The 12,541-nt window shown below is 47.9% G+C and overlaps 2 protein-coding genes across 10 annotated transcripts in view; one reads left to right on the top strand and one right to left on the bottom strand.

The window, feature by feature from the left end:
* LOC122368591 (putative sodium-coupled neutral amino acid transporter 10) overlaps positions 1–10,948 on the bottom strand; it is a 57,401-nt gene extending 46,453 nt beyond the window's left edge. Inside the window, exons 1-6 of one of the 9 annotated variants that reach the window (XM_043342683.1) lie at positions 10,794–10,948; positions 9,288–9,460; positions 8,869–8,986; positions 8,046–8,219; positions 7,589–7,695; positions 6,677–6,798 (exon numbers count right to left, since the gene is read on the bottom strand). In XM_043342683.1, coding sequence (XP_043198618.1) covers positions 6,677–6,798; positions 7,589–7,695; positions 8,046–8,219; positions 8,869–8,986; positions 9,288–9,377 — 611 coding nt within the window. In that variant the 5' untranslated portion in view covers positions 9,378–9,460; positions 10,794–10,948. The other 8 variants (XM_043342684.1, XM_043342690.1, XM_043342686.1 and 5 more) reach the window with 8 other exon arrangements.
* Positions 4,739–6,639, top strand: LOC122368593 (variant surface antigen E-like). The gene is made up of 3 exons (XM_043342693.1): positions 4,739–4,814; positions 5,176–5,453; positions 5,926–6,639. Exons 1-3 carry the CDS (start codon positions 4,800–4,802, stop codon positions 6,443–6,445), a joined length of 813 nt encoding a protein of 270 aa, XP_043198628.1. The 5' UTR covers positions 4,739–4,799; the 3' UTR covers positions 6,446–6,639.
* Positions 10,949–12,541: the final 1,593 nt, after the last annotated feature.

Here is a 12,541-nt window from a genome sequence, read left to right as displayed (position 1 = left end):
ACGTTCGAGATGAAACACCCGTCCAAACCCGAAAACAACCCCATAAGGGCGAAGGAGGAGGCCTCCGTTTCGTCCCGTTATGTTCCTATGCGAAAGGCCAAGATCACGGTATTGTGGGGTTATAGGCGCCCAGACGCTGACCAGGTTGCGATTGGTGTCGCAGAAACAGCTTTGGGAAGCATAATGCTTTTCCAAGAAAATCTAGGAGGAGTTTCAGCCCTCAAGCTGAACTCGAACCGCGAGTATGAACACATTTATAGAGGAGAAAATGGCATCCGAGAGGTCGTAGGCCCATCTTCAGGCCAGACAGTGCATCAGTGCACAGGCCAAGCAAAGCTTAAAAGCGGTGGAAGGAGACTGTGACAGGCGTTTGTGGCAAGACCACATGCCAGGCACCTCATCGGATCAAAATTTTATAAAAAATTGTTGGTTATGCTGAAATTTAGGCTCGTCGAAGCGTAGCGCTGTTCCAGCCTCGAGGAGCTCACGGCGCATGTCAAGTCAGTCTGGGTTAACTTTAAGCCTGCTATGCAGCCAAACATGCCGGTTGGCATGCCGCAGCATGTGTTCATGTGTTTGCCTATTAAATGGGGAGCACATTGAGGGGTCATAAATATATCAAAACGCAAAGTACTCTGTTTCACATGCAAATAAAATGTGAGAACGAACTTATGGGACACCCTGTAAATCTTCCAGCGCCCGGCCCGCTCTCTAACCAGGCACCAGTCCTACCCCAACACTGATACGGTCCTGTTTAGCCGCCCAACCACTTCCCGTGTCTCAGCGCACCTACCGCGCCTCACGCATCGCTCCCAATTTATTGTCACGAACAGCCATCCATCTTCCAAACTTGGCACCACCAACGGTCACGACGCGCACGAGTAAAGCGTTGGTTCGTTAACCAGCCGCCCGAGCGACCCGTGACCCCTAGACCGTGACATTGGCCGTGACCTCGCCCGTGACCCCGCTCCGCCTATCTACGTCACCGCCCCCTCCCCTCGCCGTCGGGGGGGGGGGGGCATACGCAGCAAGCAGCGCAGTGGGGTTACCTCCCCCAATCTGGAGTTGTTTACGTCGAACGCGCGGTAGGTGGGAAACGAACCAACCTGGCCCGTCCGTCAATTCGTGGGACACGACCACGTTCCGAGTCGGGTGGGGCGAGAGATATAAACAGGGGGAGCCGGGGACTTCGACAGACACACCCTCAGCTCACAGCAGCTCACAGCAGCTCACGCAGCTCAGCTCAGCTCAGCTCAGACAAGATGAACGCCAATACTCTGGTAAGTAAAAGCGGGCGGAGACGGTTTGGGTTTGAGTGTGGCTCTCTTTTGTGACTACTTTGCGCTTGACGGTTCCGACTTGGCGCAAGACTGTTCAAATTTAGCATATTCATTTTGGTTAGTGGTTATCAAAAAGACATTTTCTTCTTATGCAAACTGTGACATGCATATCAACTATATACTTATGGTTTATTTTTAAGCTGTTGAACATCAGAGAAAGATCGGATTTTAAAAGTTGCAATATAATTAAATTACAGCTAACTATGTATCGATATGAACGTTAATTTTCCTATCATTTTCGATTTTTATTTCTATGTTGATTACCTTATTCCACAATATTTATATGCTGTGAAACGTTTGAACAGATGTTTCAAAACCACATGTAGGTCGCTTGCTCCTTCCTCCCCTACCATAAACGTGGAAGGCCACATTTTCTTACCCCCTCCCCCCTCTACCCTCCCTAGCTGCTTCTGTTTGCCGTGCTCGCCGTCCTCGGCGCCGTAGCCTCCGCCGCACCTGGCTACCCCTACGGCTACGGCTACAGCTACAGTCACGGCCACGGCCCGTACTACGGCTACGCCCGTCCGTACGGATACGGACCGCACTACGGCTATCGGGCCCATCCGTACGGGTACGGCTACAGTCACTACGGATACCACTAAGGCGGTCAACACACTGCTGACTGAACGACGGTACACGACAGCTATTATCACTGCCGAGAAATGGGAACAGGAGAAACGGACTTTTGCGGATGTCGAAGGACGAAAAAACTGCTGAGGTATCAAAGCAGTTGCTTTTCAGCAAAGTAACAATCTGGATGGGTGAAGTGGAGGTTTAAGGAGAGTGTATTCGGTCTCCGCTACCTCGCTGTTTTAATGTGAAACAATTGGTGTGATGATGTTCGCGGAGCTAATTTGTTGTTGAGGCATTCAACAAGCACACCTGAATCTGAAACTCAATAGCTTGTAGAATGTGGTGTTTGGGACATAATGGCCATTATCCACAGGTAAATATGGTGAATGATGAATAAATATTTTACATCAGAACTGACCGTCCTAAGCTTTCTTCGGCAAAGTAGGTATACAGAAACAAAAACAAAAAAAAAAAATGCTCGCAGCTGACGATGGAGCAAGCAATAAAGAATATCAATTATCCACATCCTTAGCAGCTGGCAATTGAAATCAAATCTAAGGTCGGGTCGTGACAGTTGGAACTTCTTGTCACACCATGACAGGGAAAGCAGGTATTGCACACATCGCTATATCCGACAGCAGAGACGCCTGGCGGCGGCTGACGGAAGCTGCAGTGATCAGTCCGCTGGAGACTGCAACGCATCGTAATAGGGTATCCAGTGACAGCCACTCCGCACATGAAGATATCGCGAAGCGACGCGTAGCTTTTTCAGTTTCCCATGAAATACAAACATAAAATGCCCACCGACAAGGGCATTTATTTTGAGCAATCTGGACACCTTGTAACTTGTGTTCAAATTAAACCTTCAGCAAAAGTTCATCATAAACCAAAGCGCGAAAGGGCGGTAAAACACAATCTCAGATTCGATTAGAATAGGAAATCAACCTTAAGTTAATCTCAGATTAGATTAGATTAGATTAGATTAGGAAATCAAGCTTCTCCTTCCCCACAATCAGCATCCAAACTGCGCACTTCCGCACTGATTTCCCGGCTAATCATGGTTCGTCAAACGGTGATTCGCATCCATTCCGGCCAGTCACCGAAAGAACACACGGCAAACCCGGCACTAGATCCACACACACACACAGACATACACACCGCGGGCGAGAGCAAATAACACTGGGATTTTGATGACGTCATCGGGAGAGTAGCGCCGGTTGAGAGCGAAAGAGTAGTTGTTGGTAGTGGAAGTTGTGCAAGGCGAATGCTTGCTACTGCCTACTGAGTATGACAGTAGAGTTTCAGTAAGAAACTGTCACGTTCAAAATTCAGAGGCGCAGGCGTCAGTCATCATGTCAAAATCACATAGTTAATAACAAATACATAAAATAAAATAAGTGAAACGTGGTTATTTCTTCTTTCTCAGAGCACTGCACCACCATCTTTCCTCATACGAAGTCTGATAGTCGTCACAAGCATCCCGAACAACCATCAAGTCAAACCCACGTATGAACTCATCGTTCGGGAAGTGTTAACACCATCCACAACCACATGCCGGCTGGAATAATTTAGCGGCGGCTTCCATTAGCGGTTGAAGATGGACAAGGAGTAGCAGTGTGACAGCTAGGGATGAGATAAGCCTACTATAAGGCCACAGTACTGTGGCTTATTCAGAAGTCCGGGCTTTGCGATTCATGGACTGCCGGAAATATGCGTCCATCAAAAAAAAAAATGGAAGTTGTAATGTTTCACTGGAAGCATCAGTTAACAACTTCAATTTAGCAGGAAGAAGGGAAATGAGTGACGTTATAGGTGCGTCTCTTCCTTACTTGATGACTTGCCTTGGAGTTGGCGACTGATCTCTCGGGTGTCTGGTGTGGACACTTGGGACAATAGACTGAAATTGGATCAGTCCTGCACTGATTTGGAAGTTACGTGGCCTTGGATTTAGATGTGGATTGGAAGGGGAGAGACAACTGTTCGCGCTACTGATAACAGTGGATGGAAAAAGAAAAAGACACTTGTTCGCACCTCTACAGCAACAGGTGGGGCCAGTAACTACTGAGTACAGGTGAATGACCGAGAAAGTACAAAGTCCGGCCTATAAACTGTCTGTTTATTCAGGGAGACTGTCCCAGGCCTGCAGTCTACTAAGAGGCATTAGGTAAAATAGCAGGCTGCTGATTGGTTGGTTGCAGAAAAACAGTGCAGATAATCATATAATAGTCGAAAATATTGCTTCGTGATATCATGAATCATTACAATATGTATTCAAGTGACAGGAAAATACATAACTGGCATGATTAAAATTTAATTCAAGGTTAGGTTTGTAAAATTGTTCCGGGAAAAATATAACTTGAAACACCCCCAAATGAAATCATCGATTGCACATTTGCATGATGCACGTTTGCACAAAGCTTCCGTATATGTAGTTTCAGTGGTTGACAGGTAAAACATTTCAGCTATATTTACTTGTTAGAATATAACTCAAGGACTCACAAGTTGTGACTTGTGAAGTTCCGTGTACTTAAACACCTTCGCGATCACACTCCAATAGCAATGCATTTCCTCACAAACTGTATTAGCTGATTGCCAAGCATTCCCAAAAAACGAGCACGGGCAACGGCCAGCCCGCACCACCCAATCCACCCAGCCCGAGTGACGTCACCCATTCGTACACACCTGACTATGACGTCACAGCAGTATACACACGGGCGGTTCGTCGTAACTGCCATGGAAACATACGGCGGCGTCTCATGGCACCGATTACCATACTCAAACACGGGCCCACCTGCGCTTTGGCGTATAAAAGCAGCCCTGGCGGAGGATAGGCCAGAGTCGGTACAGAACGGAACTGAAGATCGGAGGGAGAAGAGCAGGCGGACCATGAAGGCTTTGGCGGTAAGTCCAGACTGTACAAACTTGAAGGGTATGAAGTATTAGCTTCATTTTTTTTTCGAGGACTCATTGGCGTAGCGCTTTTGTGTAACTGGTTTTTATTTCGCTCATTTTTTTCACTGCACTTACGATACAGGTAATTATCTGCCTTGCTTACGTAGTGAGGTATCTGAAAAGGGTTTCTTTGGATGATCTCATTGCAGACAAAGAATTGTTCAAAATAATACTCAGTCACATTTGCTACAAAATTTCATCATCGAAACCGTATTTTTTCAATCATTCAAAAAGTCGAAAACTAGCAAACACAGAAATACTCCCTCAACGAGAGTTGAACCCACACCCTCACGCCTCTCCACCCTCGCAGGTTCTGGCACTGTGTGTCAGCGCGGCGGCCGGTCTCACTCGAGACGGCACCTACTGGGGTCGTCCCGGATCGGGTCTCCTCGGTGGCACCCGCAGAGGTAGCGGCGGCGGTGGGTACTACCCCAACGGAGGGGGTAGCGGCGGTGGATACTACCCCAATGGAGGGGGTAGTGGGTACTACCCCAGCAGCGGCGGCGGCGGCAGCGGACACAGTAGTGGTACCAGCGGAAACAGCTACTACCCAGGACCGGTGATTCCAGACTACCCACCGCGGTACAGGTCAGTTGAATACCCAACACCCAGGCTGGGTATAGGATAGTGATTCATTTCATGCTGTTTGATCATCAATGTTGATTTCATTTTTGAAATATGTTTTGTCTTGTTTTTTTTTCAAGAAGCAGCCAGAATCATTTGATGTTCAATTCTGGTGACACGAACATGTGACTGAATCAGTCTTGTTTTAATGCGCCAGTTCCTTTTAAAACGCCCAAATCATGAATCATAGACCTCTGTCATAGACTGGTGTACAGAGGTCTATGCATGAATATGAGTCGCTGCTACCTAGCAGCAGATGTGCCAAATAGCACACACTTCCAAGTAAAGACATGATGAGGATCGGAACCAAGGTCACATAAACTGCACGGAATAAAGCATCGCTTCGTTTGCACTATCTCCATCATACCCATACCTACCACTCAGCCACTCACTCCCCAGAAACCTGAAGTTACCAGCACGCCGCCTTTCGCTACAGGTACCGCCGGGACACCACTGGAGCCGTGATCGAGGACCGTCCCGTACCGCGGCCGGTAAACTACCAGCCCGAGCAGGACTTCCAGCGCGTCATTCCCGACCCCAGCCCCAACACTGGGGGTCAGTTTATTCCCGGACATCCTAACCCTAACAGTGGGGGTCAGTTTATCCCTGGACATCCTAATCCCAACACTGGGGGTCAGTTTATTCCGGGACATCCTAACCCGAACACCAGCTCTGGGGGTCAGTTCATTCCGGGACATCCTAATCCAAACACCGGGGGTCAGTTTATTCCCGGACATCCTAACCCAAACACTAATACTGGGGGTCAGTTCATTCCTGGACATCCCAACCCGAACACCAATACTGGGGGTCAGTTCATCCCGGGACATCCTAACCCGAATTCGAACACCGGTGGATCCGGATCTGGTCACAGCGGTGGATCCATCACTCCGGGAAACTCCGGAAACTCGGGATCCGGCCACAGCACGGGTTCTGTTATCGGGAGCAGCGCCTACTGAAGAAGCATGAGAAGATGCAAGGGATGGAGTAGCAGTGACATCTATCGACTGAGTCGTTAACTAATGAAACGAAAAACCACCGCTAGGGCTCGCTGAGGTTCATCGTGGTTCGCATGTGATTGAAAGTGTATTGCTGTACTGAATTTCGGTGAGCACATGTTACGTAAAAATACACACACGTTTGGAATTGGAAATACGGGATTTTATGTTATTTTACTCGTAGGTACTCACGTTTGGCAGGCCAGGGCGAGACTCATGATGGGTAGAGCCTGGAGAACTCCTGCCGGTCTCCAGAGCTCCACCTCTGCCTGCCACGACCCGCTCACGATGTGACTCCACGAGTCGGCCACAATCTGGGGGGACGATTAGTGACGTCATAAGATCGTTAATGAGACATCGAGGATTATATTTCATGTCATAACGCGTTCCCGGTTATGACAGTCCGGGTCTCGAAGCGCGACGGGCGCTCGACATTTATGGGCCTCCTGACAGGTATGGTTGCGGTTGGTGGCAGGCCGTAGCCAGGCGAAGTCAGTGAGGGGACCGGCCGTGCGCGGCTTTGTGCGCACGTTAAACTTTGGACTCTAAATTCTGCCATAGAATCGGAATTGCGCGATCGGAGGGTAGAGGGCAGGGTCATCGCAACAAGCTTCGCTTAGCGGTGGCTCTGTCCTTGTGAATCCTTCCCATCAAAAGGTTCGGACTAAATTTATAAAAAAAAAGAAATATTTAAAGCTCTGAGTGGAAGATCAGGATACATTAGTATCGGTTCGAGTGCCATACATACGAGATGATCGAAGCATCAAAACATGAACCCATTCATTCAGCTACTGAAATGAAAGGAGCGCTACTCATACTGGCGAGGCACTTACAATCGGAGCCATTTTCATAAACCGTTACATTCTTTGCCTCATGCAGCATGTTTCTGAACATTAGTTACTACCCGTAAAGCATCGCATGTCATTCCAGTTTCACGTACAATATCAGGAAAACTTACCACCGCACCATATTCGGCAAGAAGATACCACGCAACGAAACCAACACGGCTAAACTATGCATTATAACGCTGCCCTATACGAATCCAATGTCCACTTATATTAAGGATGTGGTCACCCAGGATCACCCAGTCGTCATGATCAGTACCTTAAGCACCAGCAGGACGTAGAAGGTGATGGAGATGGCGCTGATGCTCGCCAGGCTATCCGTGTTTCTCAGAAGACTCAGCGGGAGCACGATGAAAAAGCACATCCCTGCAAACGCGATACAGATGTGAACTAGGAGCAGACGGCCGGAGGCCGTGGGACGGCCATCGATTGATATTGTCTTCGCTGTCATCAAAATACGATTAACTATGCAGTAAAATAAAAAACACACAGCGGTTATTGATATTATTATCAAGACCCATAACCCATGAGCATATTAAATTATGTTACTATGGAACACAAAATGGCCTATGCAGATACAACATGCCTTATAAGTACGCCCAACATTTAAACTGTCAAATTTATTCATCAGAGCAGGAGTATGCTACATACAGAGCATACTTCCCTACACTGAGTACACAATCTTATCTCCCGTCACGCAATGGTTCGTAGCTCACCACAGAGAAAGAAGGCCCGGAACCGTGGCGTACACTCGACCTCCAGCAACTGGGCGAGTATTTTGGGACCGAGATCGCCGGCGATGACGAAGAAGCTGACGCAGATGCCGAACAGGAAGCCGATCTGGATGACCTCGATGGCGAACTTGCCCGTCGGGCCGAAAATGTGAAACGCTGCCCGGCGGGAGAGAGAGAGAGAGAGAGAGAGAGAGAGAGAGGGGGAGAGAGAGAGAGAGAGAGAGAGAGAGAGGGAGAGAGAGAGGGAGAGAAAGGGAGGGAGAGGGAGAGAGAGAGGGAGGGAGAGGGAGAGGGAGAGGGAGAGGGAGAGGGAGAGGGAGAGGGAGAGGGAGAGAGAGAGAGAGGGAGGGAGGGAGAGGGAGAGGGAGAGGGAGAGGGAGAGGGAGAGGGAGAGGGAGAGGGAGAGGGAGAGGGAGAGGGAGAGGGAGAGGGAGAGGGAGAGGGAGAGGGAGAGGGAGAGAGAGAGAGAGAGAGAGAGAGAGAGAGAGAGAGAGAGAGAGAGAGGGTCGGAGTGTTCACATCATTTGAGGTTGGCGTGGTAATGCAAGCAGCTGACGGCAGTCTTTTACTAATTCCTGATTGGCAATGCTATGCCGGTTCAGTGTTCACACAGTTGTCAGAAAGAAGACAAAAACATCTCAAAACACAAACCAATATAAGATCACGGAAATGGGTAAGCCTAATTGATAGTAAAATTTCAAATGACTTATCACAAAATGACTGTCTACCTCGGCCCCCAGCGAAACTGCCCATCAATAGACCTGTTAACAGCCCTTGAGATCACACAATGATATAATTAATTTACCCAGAAATTCATAGCTGCGTCTCTTGGTGCTGATGGCCGACTTGATGAGAAAGTGGCAGTTGATGCGGTTGATGTAGCCACTTATGATCAGCAGAAGGATGCCCAGTATCAGGCCACACTGTGGAAAAATGGATTGTTGGAAAAAAATGGAAAGCAATCGACCAAAATGGATAGATAACCCGACCGACACAAGAACAACCAAACACCCGCCAATCGAAAATACCCCTTATCGTGTTGCGGGTCATCCTAGTATAAATACTATACTTTCCAAACACACCTCAAGCAAGTGACAACATAGAGTTCAGGCAAACACTCTTGCTTAGCATACACTCTAATCTCCCAATATTGCATCAACACGAAAGGCACAAGCAGCATGGGTAAATACAAAACAAATGAACACAGCATGTGTAAATATGTACCTGTTTCAGGCAGTATGGCATCGCCAGAATGGAGACTCCTATGATCGAGTTCCCCAAAGTTAGGATCTGTTTGAGGTTGTTTTCAGACATTGTGAAAGGTGGATGTGTTCAGCTGTCAATCCACTGTCATCAGCACATGTGTTTTAGTCCCAATCTGACAGCACTCCTGCACTCTGAAAAAGAGAGATCAAGGTTAGTTACACAGTCATTATTTATTAAACTGTAATTGTTTGTGTTTGTAACAAATGGCAAATAACAATGTTTACTCAAATTCATCTTCTAAGTTCTAACCCAGCAAGATTGCTATATATAACACCTTTGCTGTGATATCTTAACCAGTCAGAAGGTGGCAAAAAGGTAAAACGCAGTTCACACATGACCGTCAGTCTGTCGGTGTCGGGCCCGTCACCGTCGACCTGACGGCCTGCAGCCCGTCAAACGAAAGTTGAGATTTGGTAGCTCCCATTGGCTGCCATATGTTGTGACAGAAATGGCGCACCATTTTCGAGATTGACGCAGATGGGGAAGGGGATGGGGGGACGGTAGAGGCCGAGAGGTTAAAATATTCTTTGAATTACAGAAATAAAATTACATTTTTATGTCAAATAATGCTGCAATGTAATTTAAATGAAAGACACATCGGTTCGCTGATTTAAATCAGGGATCGAATCTCAAGATATCGTGCCGAAATAAGCACTTTCATCTCGACAAATGGATGGAAAATGGTACAAATTATCTTAAAAATGCACATAAGCTTCATGCTGCATGAGAAGGTTCCTTTTCCTCTTCCTCCAACACGCAGACATTCAAACCGACGGGCCCGTCACCGTCAAAAGTTAAACATTGCTGAACTTTCCAAAGCGACGGCCGTCAGGTCCGGCGCCGACGCAGTCAGCTGTTGCCGGCCGTCAAACGCTGCCGGTTCACACATGCCCGTCGACCTGACGGCCGTCACTCCGTCGGTTTCGGCCGTTTTGACGGTGTCGGGCCCGTCACCGGCAGACCTTACGGGCAAGTGTGAACTGCGTTTAAGGCAAGACCCTGCTGTCAATTGTCATACAAAGGCAGACCCAATTACATTAAGGTGGCCTCTGAGTCTGGTTTGAGGTAATGACCGCCAACTGCCGAGCCAACCTTATCGTTTTAGCCTTGGCATGGCTGTCTGGGCCAGGAAGACAAAGACCATGCTTGTACTGCTTTCTTTCAGCTAGGTACTGCCACCTCTGGCATCTTGAAGTGATGCCAGGCTTACCTATGTTTTTAGGGGGGTCAAAATGGTTTGTAGACCATAGCTCCATTGCAAAGAACACAGGAAGTCAATCTGACATCTGAACATGAAGTAACTGGTACTACCAGTGATCTATGTGCATGATTAAATATTACGTCATACAGTGAAGGCAAACTCATGTTATATAAGCCAAAATAGGGTGAGCCCGGGTGAGCCTCATGTAAGCCCCCCGGCCCCTCTCCCCCAAAGTGAAAGGCCACAAGCCCCTCTCCACTGACTCTGGCTTGACTCCGAAGCCAGAAGGTTGCTGTTGTTGTTGTTGGAATAGGACGCGTAGCGCGTAGCCCTGCGACCCAAGCATCCAACAGAAGCCTGAAGGAAACAAATATTTTGACAGGTTGCATGCAACACGAAGTCAACAGAAACTAAAAGTAAACAACCACGTCTATGCATCACCATGTTCAAAGGATAGCAAGCAAAGAGTGTTAGCAGAAAGCTAGAGCAGCCGGCTACTTATATCTTGTCAAATCGTGCCTTAATGCAAATCTGTAATAAAAAGTAATGTCAGAGCTTTTAGACAAAACTGCAATGAGTTAAACGGGATAAACGTCATTCAGTAAATAATAAATATACGCAATAATCAACCTTGGAATCATGCTACAAGTGCTGCACAAAGAACAGAGGCCACTGCGCTAGCAATGAAACAGTTGCGGAATATCTGTAGATCAAAGACAAGTTCGATCAGCTAAGTTTCGGTAGCTAATTTCTAACGTTTTGTACCTAAGCCTAAGCCGTCCATATAATTATTAGACAACTCTGCGTGGTGGAGCTCAAACGTGCCTACGAACATACGCGGAGGACCGGGGGCACCCGGGCACCGTGCCCCCTTTGATTTGTCATTTTAACATTAGCCCTGTAGAAGCCTGTTTATGGGCGTTTTAGTTAGTTTATAGTTTATGGGCGTTGCATCGAAAGAATGGGACCAAAAGAAGCCAGTGCCCCCTGTGGCCGTATTCACAATCACGGCCACCTTCCGCGCGGTGGGGGAGACATTTTTTCCCCCCCCCCCGTATCTCCGAAACCACTGGACGGATCCGTAAAATTCAAACGGCGTTCGATAGCCCTGTCAAATTTGTCGAAGGAAATCAAATTTCATTGATCTCGGGGTCACCGATGACGTCACAGGTCAGGTCAAAGATAAAATGTTTCACCGTTCACGGGTCTTCTAAGGATGCGCTATAACACCGAGTAAAACGCATTTTGTAATTTGTCGAAAATCAGCGATAGGGCGTCAGCTGTCAGCAGGGGTGAAAAAAATGTCTCAGGCTGTCACCGACGGAAGGTCAGCTGACTCACGCCTAATTTTGACATTTGAGCAGTAGCTAAATCATTAAATGAAGTTTGAGATACGCTGAGGACCTCAAGGTAAGCCTATCATGAAATAATCAATTTTCGACAGTCACAACTCACAACTCACATCATTGTGCTGCAGTTATTGAAATCACAAACCACATGACCCATAGGCGGCGGAACGGGGGGCACCGGGGCACCGTGCCCCCTTGATTTTGGCATTTTAACATTAGCCCTACGGGCGTTGCATGGAAAGAATGGGACCAAAAGTCGGCAGTGACCCCCCCCCCCCTCCCCCTTTATTGGAGGTGTTCCGCCGCAACTGGATTTGGGTGAATGTAATTAGGTATGCATCACTTTTGGTCCTTGAGCCTATGGCCCTCTAACGAAAATTCCTTAGAGGAGGCCCTGCAGATTAGCCTTAAGCTTGGCAGCGTTCCACCGACATCATTTATTCATTTGAGACCTAGTCGGGCTGAGTCTGCAACAATGCACCATGCAGCGCCATCTCAACAGCGCATCGGGCTTCGTGTTTGCGACATTTATCGGTGCATAATCGCCAAGGCTAATGCCGGGAAATTCCCGTTTGGCGATGCTGCGGAGTAAATTTGAGGAAGGTAGCAACTTAACTTCTAGCCTAATGGTGAGAAAAATGCGTGATTACCCTTGGAAGTTG

The sequence above is a fragment of the Amphibalanus amphitrite genome, unplaced genomic scaffold (genome assembly GCF_019059575.1).
Source record: "Amphibalanus amphitrite isolate SeventyFive unplaced genomic scaffold, NRLGWU_Aamphi_draft 000960F_arrow, whole genome shotgun sequence".
NCBI lineage: Eukaryota > Metazoa > Arthropoda > Thecostraca > Balanomorpha > Balanidae > Amphibalanus > Amphibalanus amphitrite.
The sequence above is the reverse complement of the archived record's forward strand: the minus strand, read 5'-3'. Positions and strand labels throughout refer to the sequence as shown.